The 20,305-nt window shown below is 44.1% G+C and overlaps 1 protein-coding gene across 1 annotated transcript in view; it reads left to right on the plus strand.

The window, feature by feature from the left end:
- Positions 1–205: 205 nt before the first annotated feature.
- LOC124712234 (adult-specific cuticular protein ACP-20-like) overlaps positions 206–20,305 on the plus strand; it is a 35,800-nt gene continuing 15,700 nt past the window's right edge. The window contains exon 1 of the mRNA XM_047242528.1: positions 206–252. Within this exon, the coding sequence (XP_047098484.1) occupies positions 238–252 (15 nt within the window). The 5' untranslated portion in view covers positions 206–237. The remainder of the gene's footprint in view (positions 253–20,305) is intronic.

Genomic DNA, 20,305 nt, shown 5'->3' on the forward strand with positions numbered 1-20,305 from the left:
CACACAGATAGTTCCGCTCCGGAGGACGTGCGAGAAAACGACAAGCCGCGTCCTTCCCCTCGCGAGTCGCAGCTTTGTCCGGGCAGCAAGAACTCGCCGGCGGGGAGGGGCGGGCGGTTTTTCGGCATATTACGCAGAGCCTTTAGGCCCCGTGTGTATAAATTGCCCAGCGATTCCCCGGGACACCAGTCAGCCACCAGGTGCATAGAAGGTAACCACACGAGGCAAGTCACAAGCATGGCCATCAATCAGGTAAAGTCTCGCAGATAAGTGCATGTTGAGAGTCGTCCAAGACACGGTGAGTTGCTGCTTGTCAGTGTCGACAGAAGTAAGGTGTGCAGGGGTTGTTGTAGGACATACCTCATGGAGACAGCCTAACGGAGAACGGTGAACATTATTTTTAACAACAAAATTGACAGCAGTCAAATGCTCTCGCAAACTCTTCAATGGCTACAAGAATTTAGAATTATCAATTATTTTAAATATCCTAAATAAATTTAAGTTTTAGGAACACTTTTCTGTAGACATTTGTCTGGATTGTAGCCATTCACAGAAATGAAACAAAGATAATTTTCGTTATTTATTTGTGGTAAGATCGAAACAAACATAAATAAACAACATTTGAAGACAAATGTCGCATTGATGCGGGCTAGGCAAATAGTCAGTGGGCAGGTAATTTATAAATGATCATTTGCCTAGAAATTTGCCCAAAGCAGTTTACGCGCATAATCTGGGCATTTATATAAAAAAGGACATCTTAAAGTTTTTACTGCTAGACAGTATAATTTACCAATTAAAATAAGGGAGTTGCGATACTCTCGTTATTAAAAGTTAGGAAATGTTTAAACTACGTATGTCATTCATTGCTTTATTACCAACAACGAATGGAAAGAAGAGGGAAGCGTGTTTCTTACTTCTTTTCACTATTTTTCCAAGTTGCTCTACCAAGGGAAGGTGCCTGTTGCTGACACCTGCTTATTGTTTATAATATCCTTTTTCTTTGTAACAACTCCGCTCTTCGCCATCGGTCTCTCTCTCTCTCTCTCTCTCTCTCGCTCTCTCTCTCTCTCTCTCTCTCTCTCTCTCTCTCTTACACACACACACACACACACACACACACACACACACACACACCGCGTTGAACACTAGTGTATTGATAAGCTAGTATAAAAATAGTTGTCGTTAGGTTATCGCTTTGTAATGTAACGCGCTTTATAATCCGTGTCAAATCTCAGAAGATCGCTGAACAATGATTATTGGTAACAAAATTAATACTAACTGTATTAAGCGGCTGCCATGTTTTTCTTGATGTTGAATGTATTTTTAAATATTAATCTGTTTTCAGTGAAAAACAAAAAGAAGCTTTATTGGTATGTGTAGCGACATTTTTTTATTGTGTACTACACCAAGAACTGATCTCATTAAAGATGTAAAATGTTATGTTTACAGTCAAATTTATTTCCTCTAATAACTCTCCCCTAACTCTCTAGCTGCTTCTTCAACTTGGTTATCCAACCACTAACGAAGCAGTGTTACAAGAGCCATTTCCAACACAAAATATCAGCTTAAATTTTTTAATAAGCGATTTTTATCAATTAATTTTTAAAATGCATAAATGCCTGAGAATTTATGAGTTTTGGGCATTTGCCCAGACATTTAGCATGGCCATTTGCCCCAACTTCTGAATATCCGGGCATGTAACACGACTAAGTGTGCACAATCAAAAGCTCGTACAAACTAGGACTAGTTCCCTGATCCATTCGATTGTTTCATGCGTGGTGAATATCTATCTTTGTTTGTCTGCACTCTCGAAAAAAGAGTCAACAATGATATGGTGGACTGACCTTTAGGAGGCAGCACAGCCGCAATTTACAGAGCTGCCCATCCCCAATTGTGCAATAGAAGACCACTTCTGCCTTGTCTGGTTCGAATCCGATTCTGATCCTCCACTGACGTCTGTGCAGATCGAGCCCTTGTATGTGCGTACAAGCGTGCTTAACTGAACGTTAGTTGAGTACTGATGACTGCTCGCTCTAGATTTTCCATGAATGATTGACTGAAAGAGGATCCAATACGGCTGTTTCCTATGCGCTGCGACGGTTTCATTGATTTCAAGCGTTGGTGTTCTACTTGTGAAATATCTTGATGAATAGGCAGGTGAGGATCCTTCTGAATGTTGCCCCAGACCTTCAGAGAGCTTCAGATGTTGGAGATGGGCTTTCTTCGGTTCAAATGGTTCAAATGGCTCTGAGCACTATGGGACTTAACATCTGTGGTCATCAGTCCCCTAGAACTTAGAACTACTTAAACCTAACTAACCTAAGGACATCACACACATCCATGCCCGAGGCAGGATTCGAACCTGCGACCGTAGCAGTCTTGCGGTTCCGGACTGAGCGCCTGAACCGCTAGACCACCGCGGCCGGCTTTCTTCGGTTCACCCTCAATTCATTTTCTGTACTTACTACATTCATTTCATTCAAGAGGTCCTGTAATTATTTTTCACTTTCACTGACGATAGTACTGTCATCAGCATATGTTACCGTTGATATCCATTCACTTCTCCTGAACGTTTCTTTTATTTTTCGGTGTTTAGACTGAACAATAGAGGCTAAAGAATGCATTACACCCTTTTTAATCCGAGCACTTCGTTCTTGGTCCTACATTCTTATTATTCTGTCTTATACATATCATCCGTTAACCGTCATTTCATATAGCTTACACTTACGTTTCTGAGAATTTCGATTATTTTGCATCATTATATACTTGCGATCGCTTTTTTCTTAAATCGACAAAACCTACGAAGGCATATTGATTTAAGTTAGCCTTGTTTCCATTACCAATCACAACGTCATAACTGCCTCTCTGCTGTTTTTATCCTTTTTAAAGTCATACTGATCTTCATCTAACAGACCCTCAATTTTCTTTTCGTGTTTTCAGCTGCAACAAACTGGTGTTCCGTGGCACTATGTTCAATATCGACCGTTTTACAGTATCGGCCAAGGCTAGTTTTCTTTTGTGGTACTAGGCGGCAGCACATACAAGGGGCGAGTTGAAAGACGCCATGATCCCTGCTCTTGATACGTCAGGCATTTTGTCCTGAATTCAGTTGTTTATTAGTTGTTAGAGTTTAATGTTGTTTGCCTGAGAGAAGCACACAAGAATTTTGTTACAGGACTGTTGTACACATTTATGAGTCGGGCAATCGAATTTAATTCTACATTTATTTTAACGGTATTGATTAAGGATATTGTAACGGTAAAAATTTCAAGATATCATGAGTTAAAAAATACGCAATAGGTGTCGTTTCTATTGCTTGATCGTCGTACAGTACCAGCCGCCTAGTTGTCTTCCTATACCACCCAGTCAGAACGTTAGGGGAAAAATAATAACAACTCTTCCTCTTCACTTTTTGGTGTGAAATGGCTGAGAATAAGGGCGAAATGAAAGGAAAATGGACTGAAGGGAATATGATGCTAATAAGTGAAATAATATCGCGGACAATGACAGCAAGGCAGGCAGCTGAGTCTTTTCATGTCCCAAGCTGCACTTCAGGTGATCGAATAAAAGTAATTACAACAGTTTCATCTGTGGATCTAACTCCTTAGATGGGCAGGTTTAAGAAGACATTCAACAATGATATAGAACCGCAGTTGTTCTGTACACGAAAGATTTAGACAACAGTTTCATGCCACTTAGTAGGAAAGAATTCTTGAGGTTAGCATTTGCTAATGGGTACAGTGCACAAACAGTAAAGAGTGGGCACGTGTTGGTTCAACAGACCGAGTAAAAATATTGTATTTTATTTTTGATCAGTGCAATAAGTGAACAATGGGTTTTTAAATAGTGAATTTTGTTCATGGTTTTCTTTAGTTGTGTAATGTTGTTTATCTATAAATCTTGAAAGGCTTCCTATATGGACACTGGTTGGTGCTGGAAGACAATTTTTGTACCGACTGAAAAACCATTTGTTTTTACTTGTACTGGCTGAAAAACCATTTGCTTTTACTTCTACATGACCTGTCGCTCTTGTAAAATTCAGGGAAATCATCATGAACATCCATAAGGAATCAGTTTAAGTACCAGATTACTGTATTAAATCACAATTCTTTAAATATTTCACATTCTACAAGTGAAAAGGTCAAGCTGACCGCCACTGTAGGACTCTCCCCTAGGTAACGCAACACATTTCTTTTTTCTGAAAGCAGTTTGGTTTTACTCAGGATTGAAATGCACCACATTAAACCCTACCCTTTTGGCTACAAAACCCTGGTGTTTTCTTTTTCTTTTTCTTTTTTTTTAACATACCGTAATCTAAGTTCAATGCGACGACATTATGACACCTTACTGGGAGGGCCTGTATGCCAGACGGCACTACACTACTTCGTCTTGATCCACCAAAAACCTCCGCATTATCGACGTACTGCTTCCTATGGAGAGCATCTTTCACTTTGCCAAACAAGTGCCCAAACAGATGGAAGTGTAAGGTGCAAGATCTGGGCTGTGGAGTGGGTGAGGAACAGTCCAGTGAAGTTTCGTGTGCTCCTCTCGGGTGCGTCAGCACTACGATTAGAGACGTCCAGCTCTGCAGCGAAGTGCTTGTGCGCGATCTGTCGGTCACCTTGAATGAGAGTGTCCAGACGTACCAACAACGCAGAATGCGCAGCACTGATCGGGCGACCGGCACGCGGGAGATCGTACAGGTTTGCACGATCTTGTTGCTATAATGACACACACCTCACCCAGCGACTCACCGTACTTTTGTTCACTGCCAGGTTTCCGTAGACATTCTGCAAGCGCCTATGAATATCTGCGATGCTCTGGTTTCTCACCAAAAAAATCTTAATCACAGCTCTCTGCTTGCAACGTCCCTCACATACAGACACCGTTTCGAAGGCTACATATAGCGTCGCCACCTATCGGAACTTGCTGAAACTGTAGGGGCTGATGTGGGAATATTACACGATGCTCCACAACAAAATCCGCATTTTTTCAATCGAAACTGGCCGAGAGAAAATGTGTTGCATTACTTACTGTACGAGCATCGACCCAGGTACCATATGTCTCGTTGACGCGCATCAGGGTTTGGTTACAGGCTACGTAAATATATTTGTTACCTTAGCTACCAAGAAGTTGGGTGGTGTGGATAAAAGTACTTGGAAAAAATGCCATACGTCATGTTTTCTTACTGCCGTCCGGGAGGGAAACTTCGCTTTACTTACGAGAGAGATGACCACCTTAAGAGGGGTGTGGGAATCTATTTCGTATTTCGTAAATTCATAGTGGCTGAGAGCTACTCACGTGGTTAATATTCTCCTGTAAGAGTTCAATTCGACACACTATTCCTTTTTTCTTTCGTTATATGGCGGCTTCTTGACATAAGTGGTCCTTTTCCGAATCGAGCACGCAAATGCTATTAGCATAACAAACTATATTAATAAGTAATTGCCTCCTGCAAAGTAGGTAAGACAAAACGCAGATCATCCACAGTTACACGTTTAAGGGCTTCTAGAGTCGAGGCGGAAAGTTTCTGAGTACATGAGGTACGAAAGACGTAGAGCTGTAGCTGTAGAAGTACTTTAAAATATTCTCACGGATGTGCAGTGGCTACCTGTACAATTCTATACTACAACGTTAAAGAAATTAATCCCTCAGAAAGTCTCCAATATAAAAAATGCTTTTTCACATAAAAATAGACTGCTGAGTTATTTTAATATGCACATCGCTTCAATTTTTGGTATAACAACGTCGGTTGCTGAAGACTGTACATGCCTGTTTAGTAAGTGAACTTGCGGAATAGCTAAATATGTTGATTCTTGCGCGCCGCTGACAATTTGGTCTCAGCGACGAACCGTTGCGCCACTGATTACCTCGTCCCCATAAGCCTCGCAGATTTTGAGATGATTAATTTTTTGCTGTCGCCAAACAGCGACATCGATGCCGATTCGGTCGATTTGCACTGGACAGCAGCGTCGTGATGGTGAGCACAGACACCGCTAAGCTCGTGTTACACGGAGCAAGTTTCCCCGTTAGTTGACTCGCATGACTTGGCTAGTAGACGATGGGGACTGACAGCTCACCTGCAGAAGCTGTAACACGGTGCAAGCCCTGCAGTAAGTTATCTGATAGCAACAAGTATGTTCGAGTGCCGACATTCAATCGATATGAGCGTCATTTGCAATTTTGGTGCTGGGCTATGCACAGATGGAGGCTCATGGACAAGAGAAGGAACCGAAGCGAGGTCAAAAACTGCGAAAATATTTAGTCTATTTAATACGGCTATGGATCGTCGACAGTGTCTATTCCTTCAGACAAGCATGTGACGCTGACCAAAGAGCCATTGTTTCGGTGCGGATGTTTAGCCTTAAAATCAATATTCGAAATCACAATAACTACGATCAGACAGTGTACGATTCTGGTATCACGAGAAAACCGAGGAATGACCAGCAACAGCCACAGGAGGCCAAAAATTCTGAAGATGACTTTAACATAAGCCGAAACCGGCAAACAAACAAATATTGTTGCGATCTCCACTGTTAATTTTAATCTAATATAGCACCAGGTCGCTGTACTCCCTGGTCAATGTTATCTAATTTTATATCAGTGCAGATGCTCACCAAACTCCATGCCTTAGGTGAATCCGAAATGACAAGTAAGAGGTTCACTGGTAGGTGACGTTACACCAGTAGTGAGTAACCGGCTGAGAATTTGGGTCGGATGGGCGGCGTGCTTAGAGGGCAGACGCGCTTAAAGCGACAGCTCGCGTTAAGTGGAATCCCAGTTCAGCACACATTTTCGCCAGTTACAACTGATTCATTTTAATACCCAAATGCCTAACTCACTCAAAACCTTTAAATACGATACAGTAGAGTCTCTATAGTTCGAGGTGAACGGGACCGGAACCACCTCGAACTATCGAAAACTCGGACTATCGAAATTTAAATGGGAAAAAGAAATATTATGATATTGTAAGTAATACAGGTCAAAATATGAACTTTATTAAAATAAAAGTATTTACATATGCATTTGCATTGGCAGAATAACAATAATTATTTATTTAGACAAGTAATAGTGAAGTGTCTTTTGTTTGGCGAAGCTGCAACGTTTCCTCGCGGCAATGTCACGCCACCGTCTGAGGAGCAGTAGGTCAGTTGGTGTCGCCTCAGGCTGTTGTTCCACGTAGCATATGGCGGCCTCGAGAGGAGCGTAGCCTTCGGTTGACTCATCAGCGGTGCAGCCTCTGCCTCGTCATCCTCGTCACTCTCACACTGCAATGGAATGTTAATCATGTCAATTATAGAAGAGTCTGTCACTTCCAACTGTTCGTCCGAATTTAACCACTTGCCTACTTCCACCTCGTCTGCCTCTTCACACCCTGGCAATCTTCTGATTAAATTACACAATGGTTGATCGTCCTCATCTGCTAAATCTTCATTTTTGGTGTCTGGCATACTTTCCTGTAGAATTTTTCTCCATGTGTCTGACTTCATTTCGCTCCAAGATTCGCTAATCCAGTACACGACGTCCTTCAAAGTCACTTTCTTCAAAGCTCCTACAATGCTTTCGTTGTCTTCGGAATGCAGGATTGACTGTACCAATGTCCGTTGATACTTTTTTGTTAGACATTCCAGAACGCCCTGATCCATGGGCTGATTGAGACAGGTAACGTTTGGTGGGAAAAATAAGGCGCGGATACCGTCGCACTGCAGTTCTCCTGCACTTGGATGTGAGGACGCATTATCCATGAGCAAAATTGCTTTGCATGGCGGTCCCCTTTCTTTTAAAAAATTCTTGCAGTCAGGTACAAATGAGTTAAAAAACCAGTTCTTGAAGATTTCCTGATTCATCCAGGCATTATTCTGATGTGTACAGACAACCGGAAAAGCTGAGATGAATATATACTTGAATGCTCTGGCTTGGCAGACTTCCCAATCACAACTAGTTTTAGCTTGTGGTTTCCAGTTGCATTTGAAGCTGCCATAACTGTGAGCCACCCTTTGCTTTTTTTGTGCCCAGGAGTACTTTTTTCTTCACAAGAAGCAAGTGTTCTCGCTGGTAACATTTTAAAATTTAGCCCAATTTCGTCACAGTTATATATTTGTTCATTAGACAAATTTTCGTCAGTTATGATTTTTTTAAACTCGAAGATAAATTTTGAAACGGCCTCAGCGGACCAGAGAGTTTTTCTCCACATACGTCTAGTTGACGCACTCCATACCTCTTCTTCCACTAGTCGAACCAGCCCACACTAGCGGCGAAATCGTCATCTCCTTCCTGCAGATAGTTTCTGAAAACCAAAGCTTTTTCTTGCAAGATTGGGCCAGAAATCGGAGCACCTTTCTCTCTCTGTTGGGTAAACCACATGAACAATGCCTCACTTGTCTTTTCGAAGTCTGACTTCTTTATACTTCTTCGACTGAGAGATTCGTGTGAGCATTTTTGAGAAGAAAACTGTCCCAATTTAAGTCGGTTTCTTCGCCAGTCACCAACAGTAACTTCACCGACACCATATTCGAGAGCAAGTTTTTTTATTGTCTCTCCTTTGTCAAGTCGTCTTAGTTCTTCTAATTTTAGATGAAAAGGCACAAATTTCCTCTTTTTTGTTACAGCACTCATCTTTGTAAGGTGTACAACGGAACACACAGTCAACAAACAAAACGACAAACAACACTGTACAGTACAGGTACTGGAAACTACAGCAGTGTATGAACTCCCCAGTTTTGATCGGTAGCAGCCGGCAGCAGTCGGGGTATTTCGTGCCATACTGACAAAAGATGTTCGTGCAACAGGGCAGCGAGCTAATCGTCGGTGTTGATTGCATTGTTGTCTGCTTTGTCACTGAGCTGTACTCTCCCTATCTATCTTTTGAAATGATGTTTTCATTATTTATCATGTCAGTAAAAAAAGAAAGGAGATCTTTGCAACTTTTTTTTTTTTTTAAAGAGGCTCGGGTTATTGGAAACTCGAACTATCGAGACTCTACTGGAATGACATTTTGAGGGAATCACATAATGTGTGCGAGAACTAAGGATCATGGACGCACTGATACACACTGAAGAGCCAAAGAAACTGGTACACCTGCCTAGTATCGTGTAGTGTCCCCGCGAGCACCGCGACGTGGCATGGATTCGACTAATGTCTGAAGTAGTACTGGAGAGAATTGACATCATGAATCCTGCAGGGTTGACAATAAATCCGTAAAAGGGGGTAGAAATCTCTTCTGAACAGCACGTTGCAAGGCAACCCATATATGCTCAATAATGTTCATGTCTGGTGAGTTTGGTGGCCAGCGAAGTGTTTAAACTCAGAAGAGTGTTCTTGGAGCCACTCGGTAGCAATTCTAGACGTGTGGGATGTCGCATTGTCCTGCTGGAATTGCCCAAGTCCGTCGGAATGCACAATCGACATGAATGGATGCAGGTGATCAGACAGGATGCTTACGTACGTGTCACCCGTCAGAGTCGTATCTAGGTGCATCAGGGGTCCCATATCACTCCAACTGCACACGGCCCGCACCGTTACAGAGCTTCAAATGGCTCTGAGCACTATGGGACTTAACATCTGAGGTCATCAGTCCTCTAGAACTTAGAACTACTTAAAGCTAACTAACCTAAGGACATCACACACATCCATGCCCGAGGCAGGATTCAAACCTGCGACCGTAGCGGTCGCGCGTACAGAGCTTCACCAGCTTGAACAGTCCGCTGCTGACATGCAGGGTCCATGGATTCATGAGGTTGTCTTCATGTCCGTACACATCTATCCGCTCGATACAATTTGAAACGAGACTCGTCCGATCAGGCAACATGTTCCAGTCATCAACAGTGCAATATCGGTGTTTATGGGCCCAGGCGAGGCGTAAAGCTTTGTGTTGTGCAAACATAAAGGGTGCATGATGAACCTTCGGCTCCGAAAGCCCCTATCGATGATATTTCGTTGAATGCTTCGCACGCTGACACATGTTGATGGCCCAGCATTGAAATCTGCCTCAATTTGCGGAAGGGTTGTACTTCTGTCATGATGAACGACTCTCTTCAGTTATCGTTGGTCTCGTTCTTGCAGGATCTTTTTCCGGCCGCAGTGATGTCTGAGATTTGATGTTTTGCAGGATTTATGATATTTACGGTACACTCGTGAAATGGCCGTACGGGAAAATCCCCACTTCATCGCTACCTCGAAGATTCTGTATCCCATCACTCGTGCGCTATGACACCACGTTCAAACTCACTTAAATCTTGATAACCTGCCATTGTAGCAGCAGTGACAGATCTAACAAATGCGCCAGACACTTGTCTTATATATACGTTGCTGACCGGAGCGTCGTATTCTGCCTTTTTACATCTTCTGTATTTGAATATGCATGCCTATGCCAGTTTCTTTGGCGCTTCAGTGTATAAGGTTTTGGATCGGTCTAGGAGGCGCGGGCTAATAGCAGAAGGATTTAAGGCGACGGCTCGTGTTAAGTGTGAAATCAGAGTTCGATTCTCAGTTCTACACAACTTGCGATGTGTCACTGTTAACTTTAAGAGCTGACGTCTAATCGTATTCGCAGTTTGCGAATACATTTCGTCTGTATCTTCCACAGTTTGAAACGTCTTATTAATGACTATCATTTCCATTACGATTTGACGTCATAAGTGTCGTTACAATGATGGTAGCACGTTAAATTATTTTAGTATTATTTAGAAGATGTATTTAGCGATGAATTTCGCCTCAAGATTCAAATAGAAATGGAAGTTCTACATCTACATCTGTACTGTGCAAACTATTGTGAAGTGAATGGCTGCGAGCACATTCCATCACTTCTTCCCGTTCTATTCGCGTTTGGAGTCCTGGAAGAATGATGCTTGAACGCAGCTGTGATCACTGAAATTAATCTGATCTAAACTTCTCTTCGGTTCCTTACAGGACCGATATGTAGAGGAGTCGTATTATATTACTAGGCTTCTGATGTAATACTGGTACTTTAAACTTTGCAAGCGGGCTTTCGCGGGGTAGAATGCCTCTGTCGCCAAGGGCTCAGGTTTTCGGGAATCTCCATGTTCTTTCTCCATAGATCAAAATAACCTGTAGTTATTCGTGCTGCCCTTCTTTCTATACGTCTCGCATTGGTCTTATTGGTATGGGATTATTCCACTTAAGTAATATTCTAGGCTGAGTTGCACAGACATTTTTATAGGCGATCTGTATTGTGCACAGTCCACTTCCCATTAACTGTAGTCTTCCACCTGCTTTACCTACGTGACCATTTCATTTCAGATCCCTACAAATTGTTTCACTCAAGTATTAGAGCAGATGGTTCAAATTGTGACTCGTTTATATTATAGTGGTAGGATACAACGCGCATTCATTTTATGAAGTGTACAATTTTACCTTCTTTAATGTTTCAAGCAAGTTGCCGAGGCTTCCTGTTTGATGTGTTCACTGGGAATTTTCTGATTCATTACTGCACCAACTTAAGGTGATGAGGTATCGAATATATTGCTTCCCCCTACTTATACCTCCCGAGGAGATCACGAATGTAAAATTAGAGAGATTCGAGCGCGCACGGAGGCTTTCAGACAGTCGCTCTTCCCGCGAACCATATGCGACTGGAACAGAAAAGGGAGGTAATGACAGTGGCACGTAAAGTGTCCTCCGCCACACACCGTTGGGTGGCTTGCGGAGTATAAATGTAGATGTAGATGTAGAAATTATGCACAACCGTTGGAACAGTAAAGTTAAGTTTCAAACGTGAATCCCTCTAGTGGAGCCACGCTTAAGGTACGTTGTCCAAGACGCGACGCACACTAGCGACTGCGACGGGTCGCTACGTGACGTCAGAAGTTGCCTGCTGGCGCATGCGCAGTTCGAGTTTGGGATGCGACGCGCGACTGTTGCGGCAGCTGTCGCAGCACTGCACCAGTGAGCAGTGTTGCGACGGAAGTCGGACGACACAAAGACGTAGGGCTGCCAGAAAGATGTCGAGCCAGTCAAGGAAAACTGAAATGAGCCACTCACAGGATGTGATGCTCTGTGAGCTGGTCTCGCAACACCCTTGCCTTTACGATTTGAAGAACCCTAAATATAGAGACACTATGTTCAGAGACAGAATTTGGGAAGAAATTTGTGCACAGTTGAAACTGGCAGGTGAGTGAAATATATAATATTTTCCCATTAATGCAAATTTTTCAGGCCTGTTATGAAAATCAGTATAATCCATGCACATGTAGAATTAGAATGATGAAAATGAACTTGAAGGTCAATTTTCGCATTACTCTTTTTTGTGACGATAAAAATTGAAAACGGCAAGTACATTATAAAATGAACAATGTAAAGTACAACGAGAAAGTTACATTTTACAATACCTTCACTTTGAAAGTAAACGGTAGAATGGTGTCTTGATGATACCTTCTAGTTGTGAAAAACCACCACCAGATTGTTGTACAGCTTTCTGTAATCAATAGATGTTCGTTTTTGAGGAAGGCGTTTCTCAACAGATTGCGCAAACGGTATGCTGCAATAAGTAATTTGTCACATTCACTTCAATTCATTGGTAGAAGATGGTGCTCAAAAAACTTGTGCCAAAAGTGCACTACTGTTTTACAAGGCCCTTCTGGTCTGACACAGTTCACAATTGAAATTCGTCTTTTGTAAATCCTGGAGTCATCTTTTGAGTGCAGCTTGGCAAGATTAAATGTTCATGTCATCCATAACGATGTATGCTGTCAGATTATAAGAATATGGAAGTTCATTTGGATGGGAATAAAGAGTCAGTCGGCATGAAAGTTGCCTTAGCTTGTTCCAAAAATTTCTGCATGGGAGAAACTGACAAGTATAATTTGGGGAAATTTTGTGAACAAGCACGGACATTATTTCTTCCACATTTCTGCCAGTGTATACTGTAGACGTTCAGAATGAAAATTCTAGAGATGTTTAAGGTGTAACCGTATCTTGTTGTCAAGAACTTGAAACAATGCAATGACGCTATCGTGCGCTTATTGTTAATAAACTTATCTTTCATTGGAATTTTAGGTGAAATGTGCAAAAACAGATGGAGGAATATTCGGGACTCGTATCAGAGAAATAAACGAGAAAGAAAGCTTGTAACAGGTTCAGATGCCTCAGCAAAACCAAGATAATGGGTTCTGCTTGATCACTTGGCTTTAAAAAACCTACATTTCGTGGCATTTTAAATGAAATTGTCAAGAGCATATGGAGAAATATTAGTAACTCATACCGGAGAAATATATGACATAAAATGGTTTCATTAGGTCCAAATGTGTCAGCGAAACAAAACAAATGCATTCTCTATCGTGTGACGACCACACGATTCTCGTTGCGCGTCGACAGAACTGGCGGCTAGTCGCGACGCTCCCGGAGATATATGTGCCCAAATCTCGGAAACGGAGATCGATATCATTCTGATCTCAACTTTAAAAATAATTTCGATATGTTAGCTTCTTTTCATCGGCAACGATGTATGACCTAACGTGAACCATACGTAAAGTAGCCAGCGACCACATTTTTCACTGTACACAATTCAAATTTTATGCAGTAGGTCGCTTGTAAATTAAGTATCGGAATAACTGTGACGAATATCGGAAAAATAGACACCTCATTATCAAGCTGTGATGTGAAACTGTAAGATACGCAAACATCAATTTTTTGTGCCTTTTACTTTCCTCACAATTGATAGAGAAGTCATATACAGCGAAAAAAACACGCAAAACCGGAAGAGATACTTTTCAATTTTTTAAAGTAAAAGGAGAATCTGTATCGAAAAACTAACTCTGGGAGCCGATGTAACTTTGTTGCATTAACATGCAGTATTTTTCACAGCAAGAAAATCGGAATTCTTATTTTTCTTATGTATTTGAATCCGCCGCCGCCGACCGGAGCTTGGGAAACAGCGACGACTCCTGTCGCGTTGCGGCCGTGTCGCCGTCTGCCAGGGTGGGAAAAGAGGAGGGGGCAGCGTCGCAGTCGCAGCCAACTGTCGCGTCTTGCACAACGTAACTTTACTGGGTAAGACGTCATACACTGATAAGATATCTGGCTGGGCAGCGCAGGTAGCGTTAGAATGATATCAGAATTAAAATAACACCGGAGATACCACGCGAGATGTGCGATTCATGATTATATTGGCTTATGGAACCATACTAGACAACAGCTAAGTACAAATATAAAAAAAAGACTTCTATACCAAGAAATCACAATATAAATAGTCTGAGCAATTATTTAGGATTATTTTAGAGTATCCTTGTAGGCACAATGTACACCGTTTCCTCAGATTTACGTGACCACCGCCTATGTTCGTCATCAACGTGTAATAACCACTCAAACGAAGCGATTTTTCTGACGTCCAGAAGGTCTTGATCATTGGCATTCAGCATAAAAGTTGAAGCATTTCCTAATTGGCTAAGTTTGTAAACTGTTCGAGTGCCACCATGATTAAATTATACCACGCATGGCAAAATGGCTCTATCCAAAAGTGGCCCGAGGCAACTGTAGTGCCCCAAGTGCCGCAGATGACAGGTGTGAACGACGGCTGCGGAGCTGTGCACAGGCAACAGGCGTGCAGCTGTTGAGCAACTGACCACCCAGATGAACCAAGGGGCTACCAGCAGGGTCTCCTCAATGGCTGGTTGGTGAACATTGTTTCGTATGGGCCTCCGCAGCAGGCATGTGGTTCACACACTCATGCTAACTGCTGTTCATTAGCGACGAAGGCTGGACTTTGCACGCCGGTACCCCAACTGGACGTACACCGAGTGGCGACAGGTGGCCTGTAGCCATAAATCAAGTTTTATGCTCCATCGGGCAGACGGCTGTTGGCGTGTACGGAGTGAAACGTCCGAAAGTAAAGGATCCACGCTGGAGGAAGGAGCATTTGTGATCTGGAAAATGTTTTCTTGGCATTCCCTGGGTGACCTCCTCATTCTGGAAGGCTCTGTAGATCAACACAAGTATGCATCTTTGCTTGGGGACCATGCTTATCCCTATAAGCATTTTGCTTTTCCTCAGCACGGTGGAATCTACCAGCAGAACAATTGAACGTGTCAAGCTTCTCGCATTGAACATGCACGGTTTGATGAGCACCAATATGAGCTTACTGCACTACTCTGGCCATCAAACTCCCCGGATTTTCACCCACTTGAATATCTGCGGGACCATCTCGGTCGGGCTGTTCGCGCCTTGAATCGTCAGTCAAGAAATATAGTGCAGCTGACCACCGCGCTTGAGTCGGCATGGCTCCATGTCTCCGACGGTACCTTCCAGAACTTTGTTGACTCTCATCCTACGAGTCTCGCAGCGGTCCACGATGCAAAGGGCTTTTGACAGGTGGACACATGTGGCGGACAGTGTATAGAGCTACAGGATCTTGAGATGGTCACAGCTGTAGACGAAATACATTATAAAAGAGGAGGAGCTTACTTCTGGAGATTAGGGTGTAAATGTAGCAGACTATCCATAATACACGAAATTTCATAGACACACGTTACCATCTCGTATAAAATCGGAAAGGGTTTTGAATATTTGAATGTTTTTCAGGATACAATAAAATTGGAGCGCTTGTTGGAATCGGTACATCAATTTGCACAAGGTTTTGCACCAAGAAGTTTTGCTGTGCTTCGAAAAAACTGCAGGAAGACTCCAAATGGTTTATATATTAAAAAACTAGAAACCCGCCTCGACTGCGAAAAAAGCACCTAGTGTTTACCTAGGTTTCGGCGTAGATAACTACACCTACTTCAGAACAATAAAACCCACAAGTGCCTAAAAAGACCTTTGTCAATTATTAAAAGAACATCATGGCTATAAATTTATAAATGATGTTCTTTTAATCTTTCGCAGTCGAGGCGGGTTTCTAGTTTTTTAATATACACTCCTGGAAATGGAAAAAAGAACACATTGACACCGGTGTGTCAGACCCACCATACTTGCTCCGGACACTGCGAGAGGGCTGTACAAGCAATGATCACACGCACGGCACAGCGGACACACCAGGAACCGCGGTGTTGGCCGTCGAATGGCGCTAGCTGCGCAGCATTTGTGCACCGCCGCCGTCAGAGTCAGCCAGTTTGCCGTGGCATACGGAGCTCCATCGCAGTCTTTAACACTGGTAGCATGCCGCGACAGCGTGGACGTGAACCGTAAGTGCAGTTGACGGACTTTGAGCGAGGGCGTATAGTGGGCATGCGGGAGGCCGGGTGGACGTACCGCCGAATTGCTCAACACGTGGGGCGTGAGATCTCCACAGTACATCGATGTTGTCGCCATTGGTCGGCGGAAGGTGCACGTGCCCGTCGACCTGGGACTGGACCGCAGAGACGCACGGATGCACGCCAAGACCGTAGGATCCTACGCAGTGCCGTAGGGGACCGCACCGCCACTTCCCAGCAAATTAGGGACACTGTTGCTCCTGGGGCATCGGCGAGGACCATTCGCAACCGTCTCCATGAAGCTGGGCTACGGTCCCGCACACCGTTAGGCCGTCTTCCGCTCACGCCCCAACATCGTGCAGCCCGCCTCCAGTGGTGTCGCGACAGGCGTGAATGGAGGGACGAATGGAGACGTGTCGTCTTCAGCGATGAGAGTCGCTTCTGCCTTGGTGCCAATGATGGTCGTATGCGTGTTTGGCGCCGTGCAGGTGAGCGCCACAATCAGGACTGCATACGACCGAGGCACACAGGGCCAACACCCGGCATCATGGTGTGGGGAGCGATCTCCTACACTGGCCGTACACCACTGGTGATCGTCGAGGGGACACTGAATAGTGCACGGTACATCCAAACCGTCATCGAACCCATCGTTCTACCATTCCTAGACCGGCAAGGGAACTTGCTGTTCCAACAGGACAATGCACGTCCGCATGTATCCCGTGCCACCCAACGTGCTCTAGAAGGTGTAAGTCAACTACCCTGGCCAGCAAGATCTCCGGATCTGTCCCCCATTGAGCATGTTTGGGACTGGATGAAGCGTCGTCTCACGCGGTCTGCACGTCCAGCACGAACGCTGGCCCAACTGAGGCGCCAGGTGGAAATGGCATGGCAAGCCGTTCCACAGGACTACATCCAGCATCTCTACGATCGTCTCCATGGGAGAATAGCAGCCTGCATTGCTGCGAAAGGTGGATATACACTGTACTAGTGCCGACATTGTGCATGCTCTGTTGCCTGTGTCTATGTGCCTGTGGTTCTGTCAGTGTGATCATGTGATGTATCTGACCCCAGGAATGTGTCAATAAAGTTTCCCCTTCCTGGGACAATGAATTCACGGTGTTCTTATTTCAATTTCCAGGAGTGTATTAACCAACGACTGCTGACGCGCTGCAATGTTGAAGGTTCTTAAAATGGTTTATAGCTTCTTCTTTCTTGTGACAATCGCAGATAGAGTTACCTTTCATGTTATAGATGTAAGTGGGAAAAAGGCTAGTAATCAGCTTCCTGCTCGCTCGATCGTAGTGTAGTACTGAATTTCGTGGCAGACTGAAATGCACGAGTCATCTGCCTTTTCTGTCTCAACCATCTTCGTTATCCATGTCTACAAACCGTAGTAGACTGATCATCGTTGCTCCAGAAGGACCGGCTTTTTCCGTCAGCTGGTCGGGACCACATTCCCTCCGCCGCGCTCGGTGCAGTCGGTTATGCCTCAGAAGTTACGCCTGAAGACCAGCGACCTGTCGAGAGTGCCTGAACAGCAGTGACTGGGCAAACGTTGCTTTTAACAAAGGATTGTCCAGTCGATTGTTTCTTCATTCAGTCGTATTTTTCCAGTCGAATGAAATAACCGAATGAAACTAGACACAGAGAAGTGAAAGACATTAGCTGCCAGTGGGCATTGACATAAATCAACGAGAAAGTCGAAAATTTGTGCCGGACCGTGATTAAAACCTGGGTCTCCTGCTTACTAAGCAGATGCATTGACCACTACGGGATCTACAAGTTCACAGATACTCCGCAAGCCACGGTACGGCGCATGGCGGAGGGAACCCTGTACTACTACTAGTCATTTCCTTTCCTGTTCCACTCGCAGATAGAGCGAAGGAGAAACGACTGTCTATATGCCTCCGTATGAGCAATAATTTCTCCTATCTTATCTTCGTGGTCCTTACGCGGAATGTATGTTGGCGACAGTAGAATCGTTCGGGAGTCAGTTTCAAATGCTGGTTCTCTAAATTTTCTCACTAGTGTTCCTTGTAAAGAACGTCGCCTTCCCTCCAAGGATCCCCATTTGAGTTCCCGGAGCGTCTCCGTAACATTTACGAGTTGTTCGAATCTACCGGTAACGGATCTAGCAGCCCGCCTGTGAATTGTCTCGATGCCTTCCTTCAATCCGACCTGGTACTGAATAATAGGTCGCATCAACGTCCTGTATGCGGTCTCCCTTACAGGTGAACCACTCTTTCCTAAAAATTCTCCTAATAAACTGTAGTTGACCATTCGCCTTCCCTTGCACAGTTCCCATATGCTCGTTTCACCTCATAGGAGTTTGGAACGTTACGCCAAGATATTTCACACAGTGGCCATCTCAGCTACGTGTACTCCTCTAACAGGCCTCCTGTCAGACCCAATTTGTCAACTTATGCATACATTCCTGATGTAGAGCCCCTTGCTTGTCTTTAACTCCTTTATCTCTTGATTCATAGTAGGTGCAGGATCAAAATGGTGCCTGTTCTGTCGGACATGTCCGAAAGAACAGACACCACGCATATTGAATGAAATTAGCCTCTGCTTCTGCGTCAACTATATGAATGTTTTTCATTCATTCTACGGTTTTAAGCGGTTTCACTTAAGGTGAGACGAACGACTGGGAACGATAATATCGGGATCGACGAAGCTGTTCGGCTGTTCCCGTGCTGCTACTGTGAGAACTTATCGAATGTGGTTGAGAAAAGGAGACAAGGCGCTGGAAGTCCACGCCCCATCACAGAACATGGAAGTCGGAGCAATGTTCACACTGTAAAGCTGGATAGGTGGGAACATGAGGCACCATAGCACTAGCCCCGTACATGTACCCATGTTGACCCAGCGACATGGTCAGTTACGATTGCAGTGGCCACAGGATAGTCGAGATTGGAACGTGGCTCAATGGAAACATGTCGCCTGATCCAGTCACTCACGTTTCTTGTTCGGATCGATGGTCGTGTCTGAATCCTCTGTTACCGAGGCGAATGGCTGCTCGGAAACGTGCACTGCACTACTGAAGCAGCTGGTGAAATCTGTATCAAGCTGTGGGGAACGTTCAGCCGGGTTCCCCGACCGCATTGACATCTTTCAGAACGATAACAGTCCCTAACAGAACGCCATAATCGTGCTATTGAGGTTTGAGGAGCATGACAGTGAACTCACGATCATGCCTTGGCCTCCAAATTCAATTGACCTGAGGCCGATGGAGCACCGCGTCCACAAACCAACTGGCTGTAATTTACGGGAATTGCGTGACCAGTGCGCTGACATATGGTACAACACACATGCAGAAGGCTACCAAGTACTTGTAGAATCCATGACATTCAGAATCTCTTCTGTATTGCATTCGCAAGGCAAACCATCACCCTACAGAGCAAGTGATCATAATGTAAATTGGTGCCGTGTACCTCTGGGAGTCTACCAAGAACTGTGAAATCGATTCCATTTAGAACCGATGCTGTGCTACATTCCAAAGGCGGACCACCACATTAATTAATTAGTGATCGTATTATTTTGGTTCGTCAGTGTTGGAGGGTGTTTCAGAAACACTTTTACGAACTACGCGGATAGGTTCCTTACACCAAAATAAGAAAAAAGGTCCATATAAACACATATCTGAATTCCTTCGTTTTCGAATTATTGATGAAAGTTGATGGTCACTGGCCTTCCAGGTACAACGCAACAGTTTCACTTGTCTGTGAACCAGTTTGTCTCATCGTATTCTCAATGGCGTTGTGTTGTTACTGTCTTAAAATTGGCTATTGTCTAAATGTACTATGGGTAGTGAGATAACTGAAAGTGCTTCGCCCAAACATGGCAGGATATTCATTTCGTGAGCAGACAAATATAATTTATGTGTATGGCCACGCGAATGGCAATGGAGAAGAGCGTGCACTGCTAAAACAGACAGCGTTTCACACCTAAGACAGCTGAGTCATCCAACCTTTGGTGCTGTGTATCGTCGCGTTGCCGAGACAGGGTCCGTAGCACCATAGACTGTTGACCGAGGAAGACCATGTGTTGCTTATATGTCTGACTAGGAAGAGCACGTCCTATGGTCTGTCGAAGAGCCATGTCTCAGCGCAACACAAAGGGCGCTGGCATGTGGCACACCTCCAAGTTCAGAGTCGCGG

This window comes from Schistocerca piceifrons, chromosome 8 (genome assembly GCF_021461385.2).
Source record: "Schistocerca piceifrons isolate TAMUIC-IGC-003096 chromosome 8, iqSchPice1.1, whole genome shotgun sequence".
NCBI classification, from domain to species: Eukaryota; Metazoa; Arthropoda; class Insecta; order Orthoptera; family Acrididae; genus Schistocerca; species Schistocerca piceifrons.